The sequence below is a fragment of the Oryctolagus cuniculus genome, chromosome 5 (assembly GCF_051225735.1).
Source record: "Oryctolagus cuniculus isolate XC-2025 breed Fujian yellow rabbit chromosome 5, ASM5122573v1, whole genome shotgun sequence".
Taxonomy (NCBI): domain Eukaryota; kingdom Metazoa; phylum Chordata; class Mammalia; order Lagomorpha; family Leporidae; genus Oryctolagus; species Oryctolagus cuniculus.
Window position 1 is genome coordinate 61,092,437 of NC_142871.1, and position 19,918 is coordinate 61,112,354.

General features: G+C 43.6%; 1 protein-coding gene across 3 annotated transcripts in view; it reads left to right on the plus strand.

Moving 5' to 3' along the window:
- Positions 1-19,350, plus strand: part of METTL24 (methyltransferase like 24) — a 122,707-nt gene extending 103,357 nt beyond the window's left edge. For 2 of the 3 annotated variants that reach the window (XM_002714897.6, XM_070073702.2), the window contains one exon: positions 12,315-19,350. In XM_002714897.6, coding sequence (XP_002714943.6) covers positions 12,315-12,629 — 315 coding nt within the window. In that variant the 3' untranslated portion in view covers positions 12,630-19,350. The remainder of the gene's footprint in view (positions 1-12,314) is intronic. The other variant, XM_089333817.1, reaches the window with a different exon arrangement.
- Positions 19,351-19,918: the final 568 nt, after the last annotated feature.

Here is a 19,918-nt window from a genome sequence, read left to right on the forward strand (position 1 = left end):
ATCTGTCCGTTGTTAAAAGTGGGATATTAAAGTCCTCCATTACTACTGCATTGGAGTCTATGTCTCCCTTTAGATCCATTAACATTTCTTTTAAATAGCTATGTAATTAGGTGCATATACATTTATTACAGTCACATCTTTGTGTTGACTTGATCCCTTAATCATTGCATAGTGCCCTTCTTTGTCTCTTTTAACAATATTTGTGTGTAAAGTTTATTTTGTCTAATACCAGCTCTTTTTTAGTTTCTATTAGCCTAGATTATCTTTTTCCACCCTTTCACTTTCAGTCTGTGTGTAGTTTTGTTGGTGAGATTTGTTTCTTATAGACAGCAAATAGATGGGTCTTTTTTTCCCATTCAGCCAGTCTGTATCTTTTAACTGGAGAGTTGAGGCCCTTTGCATGCAAGGTGACCATTGATAAGTAATGACTTGGCCATGCTGTTTTTCCATAAATATTTCTATTGTTTACTTTGGATTTCCTTTGTACTTTTACTGGAAGATTTTCTGCCTTCACCTTCTTTGATAGTGATGACCATGTTTCTTTGTTTCTATATTTAGCACATCATTGAGCATTTTTTGTAAGGTTGAACAAGTGGTGACAAATTCTTTCAATTTCTGTTTGTTATGGAAGACATTTATTTCATCTTCATTCATAAATGAGAGCTTTGCAGGGTACAGTATTCTAGGTTGACAGGTTTTTTCTCTTAAGACTTGGAATATATCTTGCCATTTTCTCCTGGCCTAAAGGGTTTCTGATGAGAAGTCAGCTGTGAGTCTAATTGGAGATCCTCTGAAAGTAATCTGGCATTTCTCTCGTGCACATTTTAGAATCTTCTGTATATGTTTTACTGTGGAGAGTTTAACTACAATGTGTTGTGATGAAGCTCTTTTCTGGTCATGTCTATTAGGAGTTTCATGTGCTTCCTGTACTTGGATGTCCCTTTCTTTCTCTAAATTGGGGAAGTTTTCTGTAATTATTTCACTTTAAAAGGCTTCTAATCCATTCTCTCTTTCCATGCCTTTAGGAACTCCCAAGTCCTATATGTTGGGTTGTTTGATAGTATCCCATGGATCTCCAACACTGTTTTTAAGTTTTCTAATTTCTTCTTCTGTTTTTTGGTCTGACTGTAAAATTTCCAGAGATTTTTCTTCTAACGTGGATATTCTTTCTTCTGCCTCATTGAGCCTGTTAAGGCTTTCCACTACATTTTTTATTTGTTCCATTGTACATTCTTCATTTCCAATATTTTGTTTTGATTTGTCTTTAAAATATTAATTTCAAGAGAAAATTTTTTTGTCTTGTACAGACTTATTTAGTTAATGGATTTGCTTCCGATTACTTCTTTTTTAAAGAAGTATTTATTTTAAAAAGTATTCTTTGAGAGATAGAGTTACAGACAGTGAGAGGGAAAGACAGAGAGAAAGGTCTTCCATCCATAGGCTAACTCCCCAGTTGGGCACAATGGTTGGAGCTGTGCAGATCTGAAGCCGGCAGCCAGGAGCTTCTTCCAGGTCTCTCACACTGGTGCAGGGGCCCAAGTACTTCCACCACTTTCCCAGGCCACAGCAGAGAGCTGGATCAGAAGAGGAGCAGACAGGACTTGAATTGACACCCATCTGGGATGTCAGCACCTCAGGCAGAGGATTAACCTACAGCACCACAGCACCAGCTCCTCTGATTACTTCTAAGTAATCCAATTAATTTTTTGAATTCCATTTCTGGCATTTCTTCAATCTCTTCATTTTCACAATCTAGTATTGAAGTCTTGTGTTCCTTTGGGGCTGTACGTTGTATTCCTTATTCTTGTTTCTTGAATTTTTGCTGCATTTAGTTTTAGGCATTTGTGGAGATACTTGTCGGGTGTTTTTTTTTTCCTTGTGATGGCTTTTATCTTTGGATTATTCCTCTGTGGATTAGTGGAGTGTCTTCTCTTTCAGTGAATACCCTGAGGTGTGTGCTGGGTGTGGCCAGGGAACTTTGTTTAGTGCTCCAGGGTGAGGAGAGTGTCTAAGGTGACTCCCAAATTTGGTGCTGTAAATCTCCTCTTTTTTTTTTTTTTTTATCAGAGGGGAAGTTTGTTCAGCTCTGTTGGTGTAGTCTCATGCTCACCTCCTTTCCTCCAAGGAGACTAATACCTGGCACTAGCCCCAGTGGGTACAATATTCATCCACGCTGCCACAAGAACCACACAAAGGATCTGTGCAGTCCTTGGTGTGAGCACAGGATCCTGCAGCAATGACTCTCATCAGGGAATCAGGGAGCCCCGAGCATGTGGAGCCACCTACAGTGACTGCCCAAAGACCCAGCCACACCCTGCACCTTCACACGCAACCACAGTGTTTTCACAGCCCCGGTGTTTTTCACAGTCATGAGCACCCAGCCCCCTGTCAGTTCTCCCAGCCAGACTCAGGCGTCTCCTCTCGGCTGATTACTGGGTGCCTGGACACAAGCTGGCACAGCTGTTAACATATGTCTAGATGGCACCTGCCCTCTCTCGGCTAGTTACAGGACACCAGTGCTGGGTGGTCTGGGAGAGAGAAATGTGTCCCCTTTTTTTCACCTCTAGATTGGTAGGTCCACTGTCCCCCATGGGGCTCCAAGATGGACTCAAGCCAGGCTGTTCCTGCAGCTTTATCTCCAGTGGCTTGGGCTGCTGCAGTCTGGTCTCACCTCAGTCTCCAAAGCTGGTGCTGAGGCTCTTGGCTGCTGGGGTGCTGAGTTGTGCACATCCACACCCTCACGCAGATCCACAGTGTCCCTCTAATGTGCGTGGAGTTTCCTCTGCCGTTTGCTCCCTAGCTCTTCCCTGAGACTGCACTCTTTCTCACATGTTTACAACTGTCTTCCCCTAGACTAGCACAGTAAGCTCCCTCCCTATTCAGCCATTTTGGTCAGAAATTGACAATTAAATTTTTAAAAACATTCATACCTAACCCGATGACGTGGTCAAATAAATTATAAAGAATTCAAGCCGGCGCCGTGGCTCAATAGGCTAATCCTCCACCATGCGGCGCCGGCACACCGGGTTCTAGTCCCGGTTGGGGCGCTGGATTCTGTCCCGGTTGCCCCTCTTCCAGGCCAGCTCTCTGCTATGGCCAGGGAGTGCAGTGGAGGATGGCCCAGGTGCTTGGGCCCTGCACCCCATGGGAGACCAGGAAAAGCACCTGGATCCTGGCTCCTGCCATCGGATCAGCGCGGTGCGCCGGCTGCAGCGGCGGCCATTGGAGGGTGATCCAACGGCAAAGGAAGACCTTTCTCTCTCTGTCTCTCTCTCTCACTGTCCACTCTGCCTGTCAAAAAAAAAAAAAAAAAAAAAAAAAAAAAAAAAAAAGAATTCAGTTATGTTCTTGATCACAAAACTTAGCTCCCACACTCCTTTGTAGGCCTCCTTTATATCATGTGAACATGTGTAAACGCGTTGTAGTGCATGATCCTGGCCAGACAACAGCCAGATGATGCTGAGGCAAGTGACTGCACCTGCAGGACGTTAGACCCGAGTGGAGAGCGCCTTATTCTGGCTTAGGTGATTGCTAAGCTGGAAGGTAATACTCACATTTAGTGGTGTTGCTTATGTAACCCTGGCTCTAGAGATCTTGGTTGATAGAGTATTCGCCAATTTTAGGTTTTCATATGCAGGGGCAGGAGTTGTAGCACAGCAGGTTAAGCTGTCACTTGGAGCACCGGCATCCCATATCCCATATCATATCCCACAGGTTGTCACTTGCAACACCGGCTTATCATATCCCATATCATATCCTGGCTATTCTGATTCTGATCCGGCTTCCTGCTAATGCACCTGGGAAGATAGCAGCTGTGGCCCAAATGTGTGGACCCCTGCCGTCCCTGAGGGAGACTGGGATCGGGTTCCTGGCCTCTGTTTTTTGACCTGGCCCAGACCATATGGGGAGTGAATCAACAGATGGAAGATCTTTCTCCCTCTTGCTATCACCCTGCCTTTCAAATAAATAATTCGTTAATCACATAAGTCTTTTAAACAGTTTTCATAAGCATTTTCCTAGTGGGAAAAAAAGCATCTATGTCCTCTTAAAGACTTAATATAGAACAATAGATTATAGCATTTTAATTAAAATGACCCAAGTGCTTGGGCCCCTTTCACCCACATGGGAGACCTGGATGAAACTATTGGCCTTGGCCTGATCCAGCTCTGGGCCATTGTAGCTATTTGGGGAGTGAACCAGCATATGGAAGGTCTCTCTCTCTCTCTCTCTCTCTCTCTCCCCCCCTCTTTCTGTAACTTTGCCTTTCAATTAAGTAACTAAATCTTTTTTTAAAAGAAGCAAATAATTCAGTTTAAAAATGGGCAGATGACCACAATAGACATTTCTCAATATACCCAGCAAATATATGAAAAAAATGCTCAACATTATTAGTTATCAGGGATGTGTAAATCAAAATCACGATGAGATATCATCTCACTCCAGTTAGCATGGCTATTATCAAAAAGAGAAAAAGAATGCTGGTGTGTGGGCAGAGAAAGGGGAGCTCTCATACACTGTTGGTAGGAATAAACACATAGCCATTACGGAACAAAATGTGAAGGCTCCTCCAAAAACTAGAAATAGAATGATCACATGACTCAGCAGCCCTGCTAGTGCATGTCCAAAGGAATTGAAATCAGTATGTTAAAGCCAGCACTCATGCTTATTGCTGCAGTATTCACAACAGCCAAGATGTGGAATCCACCTAGGTGTCCATAGATAGATGAATAGATGGATAAAATGGGGGGTATGTACGTAATATTACTGAGTCATAGAAAGAATACAGTGCTGCAGCACAGATGAACTTTATGTCACATGAAATAAGTCAGGGACAGAAAGACAGATACTAGGTGTTCTCACTTTTATGTGGAAGCTAAAAAGTTGATTTCAAAGAAACATAGAATATATGAGTGGTTAGCAGAGCCTGAGAAGGGTGTCAAGAGTGAAGGATGGTGAGGGGATGATTGATAGGTACAAGGGTGCACCTGCTTACGAGGGTAACTTCTGATGTTCTGTAGTACAGTTGGATAGCTATAGTTGCCTACGATTGAGTATTTCAAAATCACTATTATAGAGGATTTTGAATGCTCCCAATACAATGAAATTTTATGACTGAGGTGATAGGTATCTCAGTTGCCTAATCTGATCAGTAGATATTACATGCATGTATTGAAATGTCAAATTGTATTCCATAAATATGCACAATTACTATGTGTCAGTCTTTTAAATGTTTAAATAAAAATAAATAAAAGAAAAAATGCAACAAAAAGCAGTTTGAAAACAAAACATAATTCCAACTTTCTAGAAAATGTGTGTTTCAGTTATGCTTGTATATATTATAATCTATTAATTGTGTGTGTTGGCGTGTGTGCATGTGTTTATGCCAAGGAAAAATGTTTAAGAATTCAAAAGTAAACTGTGTTTTTAATGATTGCTTTTTTACGTGAAAGGCAGAATAACAGAGAGAAAGAGAGGGAGATCTTCCATCCACTGGTTCACGTCCCAAATGCCTGCGAAAACAAGGGTTAGGCCAGACCAAAGCCAGGAACCCAACACTCAGTCCAGGTCTCCAATGTGCATGGCAGGAACCAACTATTTGAGACGTCACCTACTGTCTCCCAGGGTGTGCATTAGCAGAAAGCCAGATGGAAAGTGGAGGCGAAGTTCAAACTCAGGCACTCCAATGTGGGATTGGGTGTCCCAAGCAGCATCTGAACCACTGTGTCACTGAATCAAATGTCTGTCACCTGTTGTTAGTTTTTTTAAAAGATTTATTTATTTATTTGAAGGGGAGGGGGATAAAGAGAGAAACAGAAGGAGATGGTGGTGGCCGAGAGAGAGAGAGAGAGAGAGAGAGATCTTCCATCCATTGGTCACTCCCCAAATGGCCACAATGGCTATGGAACTCCATCCAAGTCTTCCACATGGGTGCCAGGGGTTCAAGTACTTGGGTCATCAGGTGCATTAGCAGAAAGCTGAATTGAAAACAGAGCAGCCAGGATTCAAACAGGCACTCTGATATGGGATACTGGCATTGTAGATGCGGCTTAGCTTGCTGCTCCAGCCCTGTGATATTACTTTTAATCATGGGTCTCAGTTATCTGCAGAAATGGCCAGTCCTCCCTCAAAGGTTGGCCCCTCCCCTTGAATGTGGGCTGGCCTTATGATGTGCTTTGACCAACAGAATGCAGCGGAAATGGTGCCCTGTGATTCCCAGGGCCAGACCTTAAAAATTGCTGCAGGGGCAGGTGTTGGGCGCAGCTAATTAAGCCACTGCTTTGGAGGCCTTCCACTGCTTTTGATCCAGCTTCCTGCTAATGTTCCTGGGAGGCAGCAGGTGTTGGAACAAGTACTTTGATTCCTGCTACCCATGTGGGACACCTGGATAGAGATCCTGGCTCCTGGCTTGGCCTGGCCCCTGCTCCAGCTGTTGTAGGCATTTGGGAGGAGTGAGCTATCAGATGGAAGAGCTCTTCCCCCTGCCATCCCTTTCCATGTCACTGTGCCTTTCAAATGAATAAAATAATTTTCAAAGAAAGGGTGCTGCTGTTGAATTTTCCCCGGCTGATAGCCAGTCAGCAGTGTGTCCTGCTGGGGAGCCCTTTTAAAAGGGAGATGTCTCAGTTTAGGTGGGGTGCTGTAGATGGGAGGGTGCCCAGTGACTGGAGGAGTTCCAGAAGGAGAGGGAACCCAGTGTATAGGGCACGGGGAGTGCCAGGACAAAGTGCACCTGCTGCACGTGGTTGTGTTGCTGAGAAAGAACCCGGGAATGAAGTACAGGAGTTTCTCAGGGGTGCTTTCAGTTGGCCTTGGAGGCTTCCAAGTTGCTCTGGCTTTGGCACTTGGCAGGACTGGAGCCCTCAGTGTTGGCAGACGGACAGACTGGCGGGGTGATATCCGGGGTCCTTGGATCTCTGGAAGAGGACATTTTTCCTGAGCATTGGCCTTTTACAAAGCACTGCTTCTATTGCGGTGGAGTTGTGCCCCTCTCCCTAGATTAATGTTGCAGTCTCAACCCTCAGTGCTTCAGAAGATGACCTTGTTTGAAGATAGGGTCATTGCAGAGGTATAATTAGTTCAATGAGGTCATAGCAGGACCCTGATACAGTGTGACTGGTGTCCGTATAAAAAGGGCAAACTTGGACACAGACACACAAAGAACATTGCATGAGGGGGAAGGCCAAGATCAGGTGCTGTGGGAGCCACAGCCTGGAGAGATGGCCAGTGGCCGCTGGAAGCTAAGAGAGAGGCGCGAGAGAGGGAGCCAACCCTACCGACCCTTGATCTTGGGCTTTTGGTCTCCATGACTGTGAGATGATACTTTCCTGTTGTTTGAGTCACCCAGTCAGTGGTAGGCTGTTGGGGCAGCCCCAGCAGACTGGCACAACACCCTGGCCCCATCTTCCACTTCCTTCCTGTCCTGAAGTCCTGGATGGCTGACCACAGGGATAAACTTGTGCCCATGATAAGGAGCTTATGCCCAGAGGGCATCCCATATTATTCTAGTGAATATTAAAATGCCCAGTTCTCCAAAAATTTTGTGAAAGGTTAAAATTAGACCAGATAGACCTCAGAATCAGCCCTTAAGGCATTCGGATCTGGCTAAAAAGCCCATGAGAGTATCTCAGGCATGGAAAGCCAAGACACTGTGGCAAAAAATGACCTACATGAAAGATCTCTGTGAATGAGACCCCAGTGGAAAGAACTGGCCATCAAAGAAGGAGGTACCTTTCTCTGAAGGGAGGAGAGAACTTCCACTTTGACTATGGCCTTGTCTAAATAAGATCGGAGTTGGTGAACTCACGAGGCTTCCATGGCCTTGGCAGCTCATGACAAGATCCTCGAGTGATTACTACTGAGTGTCAATTGTTAAATCAACAACAGGAGTCACTGTGCACTTGCTCCCCATGTAGGATCTCTGTCCTTAATGTGTTGGACTATGCGAATTAACAGTAAAACCAATCTTCAAACAGTACTTTATACTTTGTGTGTCTGTGTGGGTGCAAACTGTTCAAATCTTTACTTAGTATAGAGTTAATCTTCTGTATAGAAAGCTAATTAAAATTAAAAATGAATCATAATGAAGAATGGGATGGAAGAGGGAGTAGGAGATAGGAGTTTGTGGGTGGGAGGGTGGTTATGGGGGGAAGAACCGCTATAATCCAAAAGTTGTACTTTTGAAATTTATATTTATTAAAGGGTTTTCTATTAAAAAAAATAGACCAGATAGGCTGTTTCATTTACCTTCTTTGAGACTCTTCCACCCAAGAATATTTTTCACTTTTTCTGAAGTTTACAGAGAATTAACACTTAGCTGTTTTTCTCTAGAAACCTGGCTAAACCCACCTGTATCAGGGCCCTTGATTATTCCAGTATAATCATTTGCATGATTTTTAGTACCATAATTGTAGAAAGCAGATAATAGCACCTTAAAAGTGACATATCTTATTCAGAAATGATTAGTGCTTTATAAGAACAACAATATTGGCTGCATTATACACTAGGAATGGAAATGACACTTGTAAAATATTTGAAATGGGAAATTATGGAAAGCAAGAAATAAAAAATTCCCAATGGAAAAGAAAAATATGTTTTATTCTCTGCTCTCAGAAGGCAGTGACACCTCAGCCTTGGGCTGCACAATCTATCTAGATCATCGTAAAATTCTGATCAAGGCAAGTAGTTTCCAGTCACTGAACTCAAAAGAGGATGGGGATGTTTTCATGTTTAGAAGACTTTGTTCTTTAGAATAGATGGTGTTTTGTAAATTAAAGTTGGATTTCTACATAAAGAATATATTTTCTATGATTGAGTCTAATAATTTAGTCCTCTTCCAGTTACTTATACTTCTTTTTAAAAAAAAAAAAAAGATTTATGTATTTGAAAAGCAGAGAGAGAGAAAGAGAGAGAGAGAGAGAGAGAGAGAGGCAAAGAGGGAGGGAGGGAGAGGGAGAGAGAGAGATCTTCCATCCACTGGTTCACTTCCCAAATGGCTGCAACAGCTGGAACTGGGCCAGTCCAAAGCCAGGAGCCAGAAGCTTCTTCCGGGTCTCCCACGTGGGTACAGGGGCCCAAGGACTTGAGCCATCTTCCACTGCTTTCCCAGGCCACAGTGGAGAGCTGGATTGGAAGTGGAGCAGCTGGGACTAGAACTGGCACCCATCTGGGATGCTGGCATTGCAGGCAGTGGCTTTACCTGCTATGCCACAATGCCAGCTCCTACTCTTATCATAACTCCTGACAGTTTATAAATATGTTTGGAAAAATACATATATTCTCCAATACTTCACCAGTATAGTATTTAGGTCAATTGTAAACTGATTAACTTTACCCTGTCCTTCTGATTCTTTGATTTATTCGTCACACTCAACAGGAAAACCCATGAACCATGGTGGAAACAAATCTGGATGGAACCTAAGAAATTCTTTGCTACGTGAATTGATTCAGCAAATGCTGATTCTTGAGTTTTGGATATTTTTTGTACCGTTTAGAACATTCTATTAGGTTTCAATTAAATATTTCTTTTGGCAGCTTAATTACCCTTAATCCAGGAATATTCTGCCTACAACTGCCAAGATTAAATAAAACCTTGCAATTGCCAGTGCCACTGAGATGGAAAGAAATAGTGACTTGGTTACATCGTGTCTGATTCAAAAGAACGACTTTAGCCTGGTGTATGTTCACATGGAACCTGCCGTGGCTCAGCTGATTCATGAAGAAAGATGTGTGTGTGTGTGAGTGTGAGTGTGTGTGTGTGTGAGTGTGTGTGTGTGTTTAACTTTTTCAGTTTGATTTAGAAACTACTGAATCAACGAGCTGGTCCACAGATATCCAGTCTTGTCCAGAGCCTCTTGGTCTTCTTGGAGTTGTTAATGTAGCTCCTCTCTTGATGGGCTGGAGGTACCATGGAAGTGAGTGAATCTGTCTCCCTCGGGCCTCAGGACTTTGGGCAAAGCTCATTTTCTTGCAGTAATTAAGTGTAAATTCCATGAGCCTTTTGGTCTACTCAATGTTGAAATCACATACGGGCTCTTTCCATTATACTGCGAACTTCAGGTTTCAGCCTCACACGAGAAACGCGTCAAACAAGCACGCAGCGCGAGAAGGAGAGGCTGGGCGGGACCCTCTCGGGTTTACCCCAGGCCTCTGAACAGGTGGAGGTGCTTTCACGTTCGGGCAGCAGCTTCCAGACAGGCTGCTTACGGTCCTGCTGTCACCTCTTAGGTCCAGAACTGGGGGTCCTTTGCTGGGAGTCCCTTCACTTCCGTTCTGCCAGTCTGAATGCTGTCCGCTTCCCTCGGTGCGGGACAGTTAGCCCTTTTGAAAAGTGCCCTGCAGGGGCCGGCACCGTGGTTCACTTGGTTAATCCTCCGCCTGCGGTGCCGGCATCCCATATGGGCGCCAGGTTCTAGTCCCACTTGCTCCTCTTCCAGTCCAGCTCTCTGCTGTGGCCTTGGGAGGGCAAGTGCTTGGGCCCTGCACCCGCATGGGAGACCAGGAGAGGCACCTGGCTCCTGGCTTCGGATTGGCGCAGCGCCAGCCGTAGCAGCCATTTGGGGGGTGAACCAACAGAAGGAAGACTTTTCTCTCTGTCTCTCTCACTGTCTCATTCTATCTGTCAAATAAATAGAAGTGCTCTGCAAAGGTGTCGCTCCCAGTACTCTGCTCACTGACTCATATCCACTCGCCAGAGAGCATGTGATTTCCCAAACCCAAAACCTCCTAGCGACTCTGAGTTAGCATCGTCCTCTTGTGGTTGACTGGGGAGGCCACATGGTGTCGTGGCTAAGAGCACAGGCATTGCCCACAGTGCTTAGATTCCACCACTGCTCCTCCAGCTATGTGACAAGGGAGCGATTACTGGTTCCCTTAAACATTAATTAAGGGAGACTACCATAATCACCCTCACAGAATTGTTGAGAGGATTAAATGGATATTATAAAGGGAATCACTTAGCAGAGTGTCAGGCGCATACAAGTCCCTGGGAAGGATTAGCTTTCATAGGTTTCTGAAGGTATGCAGAGTTCTGTTATTCTAGTGGATTTTGTGTAAAACCAGAAAAAACAGGGGGGCTGATTTTCGTAACTTAATTGCAAATTATTTCTCTCCCTTCCAATTCTTCTTCCTTTATTCCATCACACCTAGGATGTGAACCTGTACAAAGGGAATTCATAAAGTACGTGGAAAGTGGAACAAAAAGATAAGCTTATTTTGATGCAAAAATGTCTAAAAATCCATGCATACTTTCTTCATCATATGCATTTTTCATGAACTTTTTTTTAAAAAAATATTTATTTATTTGTTTGAAGGCAGAGTCACAGAGAGGCAAAGGCAGAGAGAGAAAGGTCTTCCATCCACTGGTTCACTCCCCACATGGCCACAATGGCTATCTGAGCCGATCTGAAGCCAGGAGCCAAAAACTTCTTCTGGGTCTCCCATGCAGGTGCAGGGGTCCAAGGACTTGGGCCATCTTCTACGCTTTCCCAGGCCATAGCAGAGAGCTGGATCGGAAGAGGAGCAGCTGAGACTCAAACTGGTGCTCATATTGGATGCTAGTGCCGCAGGTGGAGGCTTTACCCGCCATGCCACAGCGAGGGCCCCCGTGAACTTTTTGAAGACTCCTAGTATTCATTAAATGAGCAGATGGTGTTGTTTTTTTCTTTTTAAAAGAAATCACAGAATAATAACTTTTTCTCAAGTCCAGTTTCAGATGCCCAAGAACTCTTCCTTTGGCTTCTAGTCCTGATGCATTTGGCGAGGGTTGAGGCTTGAGAGGCAGCCCCTGTGGGCAGTGGCCCTCTGTGAGTCCATCTCTGTAGCCGCCGTGCTGCTAGGACTGGGCTGGGCCCCTTGGAGTGGCAGACAGATCGTGGGGAGAGGCTGCGGGCTCCGTGACATACCTGCCACAGTGTCTCCTCCTCGGACATCCATTCCCACTGGCAGAAAGCAAGTGTCTGTTAGCATTTCTGCCTGGCATTTCACAATTTGCATACGTAACATTTGGAATGGAACGAGATTAGAAATTCACATCAGAATTGGCCACTTGCAAATGACCTCCAACACTAAAATTTTACAAATTGTGCTTCCTTGTGGGGCAGTGACAGTGTGCCACTGCAGATTTCAAGATGGTATTTTTTTGGGGGGGGGTTCCTTAGCACTTCTTTTTTTTTTTTAACTTTTATTCAATGAATATAAATTTCCAAAGTACGATTTATGGATTACAATGGCTTCCCCCACATACTGTCCCTCTCAAGATGGTATTTTTAACAGTGATTTGTCAAAGCTACTAATCTCATTTCATTGCTTTGTTTCAGATTGATGTTCTCAAGGCAGATCTGGAGAGTGCCGAATGGAAAGTTTTGGAAAATCTCATTCTGGAAAATGTGCTTGAACAGATTGGACAGCTCATCTTTGAGATCCATCTGCACTGGCCCGGGTTCGAGGTCAGTGGCAGTGACAGCAGTGTCGTCAGATTCTGGTACAGCCTCCTCAAAGAATTAGAACTAAAGGATTTCAGGCTTTTTCACAGTTACAAAGATTTATCTAAACCTCAGCTATTCCTAAAGAAAGATCTCTTCAATGCAAGTAGCTGTTATACTCTGAGCTGGGTGAATACAAGGTGGAAATAGGATGCAGGACCTCATGAGGAGTACAAGGAAGGAAGTATTTCCAGAGTGGAGTCGTCCATGGCTCCCTCCGAGGGTTTGGGCACGCAGCTTCCTTACCTGCTGGAGCAGGGACTGTGTCATTGTCTCTGCGGTGCAGGGGGGCCTGGAGCTTGATGTGCAAAGGCAAAGTCGATACTTCAAGGGATGAACAACCAACTACGCTCGCCACTCCACCACGCAACCACCACCATTTGTCCAGACCCAGGCCTTTTGCTCTGACAGAGGACAAACTTGTCCTCCTCCACTGTGACTTGGAAAGTACTCCCCCATGCATCCCAGTTTTCCCTAAACTTTATTATATGTCTATAATCCGTGAATTCACCCACCTTACAATGAAATGATATATTTTCCCTTCGTCCTGGGTTGATGACATTCCCAAGTTCGTGATCTCCTGTTTAAAACAGAGCCTTTCATTGGATGCGGAGTCACCTCTCTCCGGGTTTTGCCAGCTCACTTTGTCATTCCTCCTCAGCCCTTTGTGGGGCCATGCAGCGGTGTTGTAACAGCCACGGGTTCTGGCTTCCGGGGCCTCGGACACATCGCATTCTGTTACTGAGTTTCAAAGCCCAGACTATCGAGCTTCAACTCCCGGTTCTTTCCTGACCCAGCCTTGGATCCCTACCTTTGTGAAGCGGAGCACACAGCAGAAAGTGCGAGTCTTCACTGCTAGCACTTCAGCCTCCAAACATCAGCTCCCAACCAGGCACGTGGGCCGCGCTGTCAACGGTTTTCTAATACCTTAGCCCAAGTGCATTTTCCGGTACTGTCAATAGGCATCACATGTGACATATGGCCTGAGGCCGTCGTGCCTGTGGTGCCTTTTTCCTCGGATGGTTACACAGTAGTCAGTAGTAGCAGTCCTTTCCATGTGCAAGTTCATGGAAAATGAAATTAAAATGTTTATTTTGCTGTAAACAATTTTGAAATCCATGCATAGATATTTCATAATTTTCATGAACTTTTAAAAGACCTACTCATCAGTATGGATTTCAAAAGTTTTTCCCACCAAAATACATATCTTTTAATTTCATTTTCTGTGAATGTTTTTTAAGTATCTATATGTATTGTTGTTAAGTGGAATTTGTAGCTCCAATAATTTCTATTTATAGGAAAAGAAACTTACTCCACTGAATGATTTTCAAAAATCCCATTTTGGATAACTTACTTAAATAGTTTAAAAATAACTGAATTATTGCTTTGCCAATTTAGTATATTTTTTGATGTTTACACAGAGTGTAAAAATTGTATGTATGCTGTTGCTTCCAAAAATGTTTGGAGGGTACAGAATACTGATCATTAGTAAATTTTTTTCTTCTCCCGTTTTTATTTGAAAGTTCCTTCTACCCTCAGATGTTCCCCAGGTTGGCTTTTTGCTTCTTTCAGTGATTTGAAAATGTCATTTATCAAGTGAGAAACCAAAATGTATTACAATAAGATGATCTCTCTAACTTGAGTTCAAGAGAACAAGACTTTCTGAGTTAGTTGTGATGACTTTTAGAAATCCAGGTGAGGTTTTTATTTTAAAACCCACAGTACTCGAATGAAGGTTGTGGAGCTGAGAGGACCAGCTTGAACTTGACTGGTGATGACAGTGGAGTCGCTTCAACCCAGAGGTATTTCAAATGCATGGACGGAGACATGCAAACGTTAAAGTGGTTCATACATTCAGGCTGTGTGGTGTCATCTCCAAAGCAAAGCTAACTTTGGATTATATCACAGGTTTTTTTCATAAAAATTTCATATGCTGAAATATACACATTGAAGTATGAAGAGTGTGCTAACCCTCCGTGTCCAATCCGATGGATCGGCATTGAGATACGCACACACAACCACAACAAGATCTCTAACTCCTGAGACTGAAGAGGGATGGCGCTACGGAAAGTCCCCTTTGTGTGGGGCGAGGCAACCACACATTCCAGGTTGGTGGTGTAGAGCATCGACTTCATCGTGCTACCTATATCCGAAGCAAGAGTGGATGTACTGGTGAAAAAACCCGCACGCACTCCCACCCACACCCGCCTACCAGGCAGCCTGTTCTAAAACCGTCCTTCATTTACTTCAGGGACAATCTGAAGTTTCTGGTGAATATTCCAATGGTTGCTATGGCTTCCTTGCCTCTAGAATTTATTATGCTTATCATGCAGGCCGGGGTCTCTTAATCACAGCACAGTTGCCTTTTGGGCTAGATTATTCTTTGTTGGGGGTGCGAAGCTGTTCTGTGCCTTGGAGGGTGTTTAGAAGCATCCCTTGCCCGCCCCCATCCCCACCCTGCTGGATGGCAAGAGAACCTCCCCCCCTTGTGTCATCCACACAGGGCCAGATGTCCCCGAGGGGGCAAAGTCACCCACCGTGGAGATGTCCTGCCGGGCGCCATGAGAAGGTGGCCATGCTACACAGCACCGGTGCTTGCTTATGAAGAGTGGGCAAAACAAAAACCGTCACCACCGTCACCACCCCAAAGTAACAAACAAAAGCAAAGCTACTCTGTCTAAGCGCTGACTACATGCCTGGCACTTAGCATGGATCACTCCTGATTTTTCTACTAACCTAAGAAGAAGTATATTTTCTCCTATTGTATGGCTAGAGAAAGTCTGAGAAGTTAAATAGCTTACCTACATTACTCAGCCTGGTAGACAGTGGAACAGGAATCTATACTTTCCTTTCCTCTTTCAGACCCTTCCAAATGTGGCCTCCATAACCTTCACCAGTAGGCTACATTGATGGAAGGACATATTTTGGTCTCGCTTAGCAAAAGCAGGGAAAAAACTACAAATATAGTTGAACCAGACCTGCAAATCTGTTAGAGTTGGGAAAATTTTATAGCATACAGGTTTGCTTAAAATGGAACCATGTAGTTAATTAAAACATGAGGGTATTTCAAAAAGTCTTTAGAGAAATACAATTAAAAGATCAGTATATTTTGCTGCAAAAATTTTTGAAATCCATGCAGACTTTTTTTTTTCGTAATACACATTTTCCATGTACTTTTTGAAGACTCCCTGTATGTCTGCCAAATGGAGACTTACTGAAGACGTATGGGGACTGGAAAACCTCCCTGGCAGCATAATTAAGGCTGCCAGGAAAGCTCTTGTGAGGCCCAGAAGGGAGTCTTACTCTGGCTCATCCTAATACTTGGCACTTTCCTCCTGGTTTTTAGAAAGGATACAGTCACTTGAAATTGTAGTGTGACTCTTCTTTGCTTTAAACTAGGCCTTCCTTGATCTGTAGATAAATAAGCTAAGCTGGGAATATTTGTGAAACACACCTCCCTAGTTAACTCATGTTCATAAATGACTCTGAAAACATTTAATGATGCTCTTATCGCATGATCTACAAAAGTGCTCTTTTTAGTCGAAATACAAATGCGGATGTAAGAGATGCAGAAGTTGCCAATTAGTACTCCCTCTGTCACAAGTCAAAGTTTAAGTCAAAGAAAAACAATGCTCTTTGTTTTTTTGAAGAGTAGTATATGATGCCCTTAAAATAGGTTACCACATGAAGACTTCTGTTTGACATGTCCAGATGAAGGGATCAGGGAAAAGTGAGCAGACTTCTGTTAGAATTGACTGGAAGGCCACTAATATTTACATCAAGGTAGAACAAAAGTAAATTCGTGACTTCATGGATGTTTTGTCCAAGTCGGTTATATATAGAAGCATGTTTGCCTCGTCCATAAGATCTTTTAGTAAATACAGTGTAAGCTTTGCGTTTCCTAAGTACTACATGTTTACATTCAATAAAGGTTAAATTAATGGAAGCCAGGCTTGGCATATTTTGCTGGTTTAAAAATGAAGGCCATATTTAAACAGAGTATTCTTCTTGAGAATTTCACAGGACTTCAAAGTTCAATTAATACAGTTGTTCTTTCTGGATGGAGATAAATATATGTTTGGTTTTTAAGCAATAACGTAATTTTTTTTTTTTTTGACAGGCAGAGTGGACAGTGAGAGAGAGAGAGACAGAGAGAAAGGTCTTCCTTTTGCCGTTGGTTCACCCTCCAATGGCCGCCGCGGCCGGCGCGCTGCGGCCGGCGCACCGCGCTGATCCGATGGCAGGAGCCAGGAGCCAGGTGCTTTTCCTGGTCTCCCATGGGGTGCAGGGCCCAAGCACCTGGGCCATCCTCCACTGCACTCCCTGGCCACAGCAGAGGGCTGGCCTGGAAGAGGGGCAACCGGGACAGAATCCGGCTCCCCGACCGGGACTAGAACCCGGTGTGCCGGCGCCGCTAGGCGGAGGATTAGCCTAGTGAGCCGCGGCGCCGGCCAATAACGTAATTTTTTTGTACTAGTCAATTGTTGGTACTTTGTAAATTCAATATAAATTTAATCTTATGCTAAAATGTCACCTTTTTCTGTATTTTGAACTTTATACTTAGGTAAAATAATAACCCAAGATTCAGTACATTCCTAAAACTGCCTAAATGTAGGGATTTTTGAAATCTTTGGATGATTCTCTTTCTGTCCATAAGAAAAGTAAACCAAGCATGCTGTCATACTTTGTGTTTAGAACTATATGGTAAAATGCTTATTCTCAACAGTTCAAAATGAATGTATTCTAAAACCAGCAACTTCATATTCTTACATAAAAATTTTTACTTTTTCTTAGTCATGGATTTTTGTAAGATTGACTGAAATAATACAGGATTTGGGGTGGTTGGGGGAGATTCTAGTTAGAATTCTGAGCTTGGGGCCGGCACCATGGCTCACTTCGTTAATCCTCCGCCTGCAGCGCCAGCATCCCGTATGGGCACTGGGTTCAAGTCACGGTTGCTCCTCTTCCAGTCCAGCTCTCTGCTGTGGCCCGGGAAGGCAGTGGAGGATGGCCCAAGTGCTTGGGCCCCTGCACCCGCATGGGAGACCAGGAGGAAGCACCTGGCTCCTGGCTTCGGATCGGTGCAACGCTGGCCGTGGTGGCCATTTGGAGAGTGAACCAACGGAAGGAAGACCTTTCTCTCTGTCTCTCTCTCACTCTCTAACTCTGTCAAATAAAAAACAATACTTTAAAAATGCCTGGCCCAGCACCAGCCTTGCACCCATCTGGGGAGTGAACCAGTAGATGGGAGATCTCTTTCTCTCCCCATCTCTCCCTCTCTCTCTTTCTGCAACTCTACCTTTCAAAGAAATAAAATAAACTGCATCATGAAGACAGGGAACATCAGAACTAATGGTCAAAGGCTAGTGTTCTTTAGGATTTCTTGGGATATTTCAGAGATTTTGGAGCAAGAGAGAGAGGGACAGGGAGGGAGGGAGGAAGGCAATATCACTATGTTCATAGAATTGTATCTACATGTTGCATTGACTGCTTATAACTAATTGAAAATCAAAATTAAAAAATAAATTTTTTAAAAAACAAAACAAAAATAAATAAATAAATAAATAAATAAAAAATAAATAAAGAATTCTGACCTTGACCTTGGCTGTTTCCATGGAGAAGCCAGGTTGCACAGGAGTGCCGTCTTATCAGTGTGGAGCAGGAGAGACCCACTGTGGAGCGTAGTGAGGACAGTTAACAGCAGAGGATTGAGTGCTTGGAAGTTGCTGAGCGTCGACTTGAAGTGTTCTCACCACAAATGAACTGACAAGTGTCTGAGGTAATGGCTATACTAACTAGCTTTAGTCATTCTTCAACACATACAAGTATCAAATTACCATGCTGTACACCATAAATATCTTTTATCAATTAAATAAAAACATATCCCATAACACCTTGAATCTACTTGGACTAAAACAAGGTACCAGTAGAGACATAGTGCTTGTTGGCAAATGGCGGTGGTCTTGAGTTCCCCAGGGGCTTGCTTCTACCGTGGCCCCTCCAAAGAACACTCAACCTCCCCTCAAGTGGTGGACTCCAGTGAGTGCACAGCATAGCCAGGGCCAGCGTCTGCACTAAGGGGTCCATCCTCTGCCTCACTTGTTGTTGGAGATTCTGAATATCACCTAGGTGAGGCTATGCAGGGCACTTTTAAAAGTTTTTGGAAAATGGACAGTGAGGATAAGTTTATTTTGGTGCAAGAAAGTTTTGAAATACATGAAAATATATAGTAAAGAAAGGTCCAAATGGGTTCTATAACATTAATGAGAAGCCATATTTGCATATCAATACAAATAAGCTATTAGTATCTATGCAAGAAAATAGTTCTCAAGGTCAGGTCAAACATTGTTTTCTCAGGGACCCCTGTTTAAGGCCCCCTGCTAAGTCCCCCAAAACCATCTGCTCTTTATCTTCACATCCCCTGTCTTTGAATGTATCTGTACAATGTCTGTCTTTCCCAGTAGACTGGAAGCTCCCTGAGGGTAAGGGCCCTGTCTGCAGCCACAGTGCTTAGCATGGAACCTGCTAGGTGAAAGGTGCTCAATCAATATTTGTTGAATATAAAAGTTTAAAAGCTATTTTTTATGTAAAATTGTTTCATCATCATTTGTTACTGAAGTTTTCTTTCCTGGCATTAAAATACCTTTGGAATTTAGATGGACTACTGCTTGTTGTTTTGCTAACTTAATTTGGAACTAATTTGTTCTATTTTTGACCTACTTATTGCACTGTATGTGGTAGTCCCTGTCCTGAATAAAGGCTGCTAACCTGGAGAGCTGTTGACTTTGGGGACTTGAGAGCTGTGCGATAGCCCATTAATATTAGAAGATATTTAAGTACTAGGACATTAAATCTCAGTGTTCCCTTCTCATTCGTTGTCGTCTGTTCCTTGTACTAGCTCTCAATTCGACTCAGCCTGTAACATCGGGATAGTGTAGAGAACATTCTTCAGTTTATAAGGGAAGGAAGGTATGGTGATATGAGTCTATTTCTACCAAGGCTTAGGGCTGGCATTTTCACAAAAATGATTTGTTGCATTGTTCTTACACATCAAAATGAGTATTAAAGTTGTTGAAAAAGGGAAAACAAGGAAGGAAGAGGCCTTATATCCACAACACTGAAATGTAAGCCAAGGTAATTTGCAGGCACAGAAAAAGTGATGGGGTTCAACTGGAGCGGAAGGGGCCGTGGGAATGTCCTCAAGTTTGGGTTTTGTTTTACCCAAGGATGAAACCTACACTATTTAAATAGTTATTTCTTTTAAACCACCCCATTCAGAGGTAGCACGCTGAAAGGCACAGAGACGATGACGCAAATCTGATATTTTCAAACACGCGCTGAAGTGGCATTACTAGAGGGAGGACAATCGGATGCGAGGACTAGGACATCCCCATGGTGCTGCTGAAAAGCTGTCTGTATCAAGCAACCCATCACCTTTC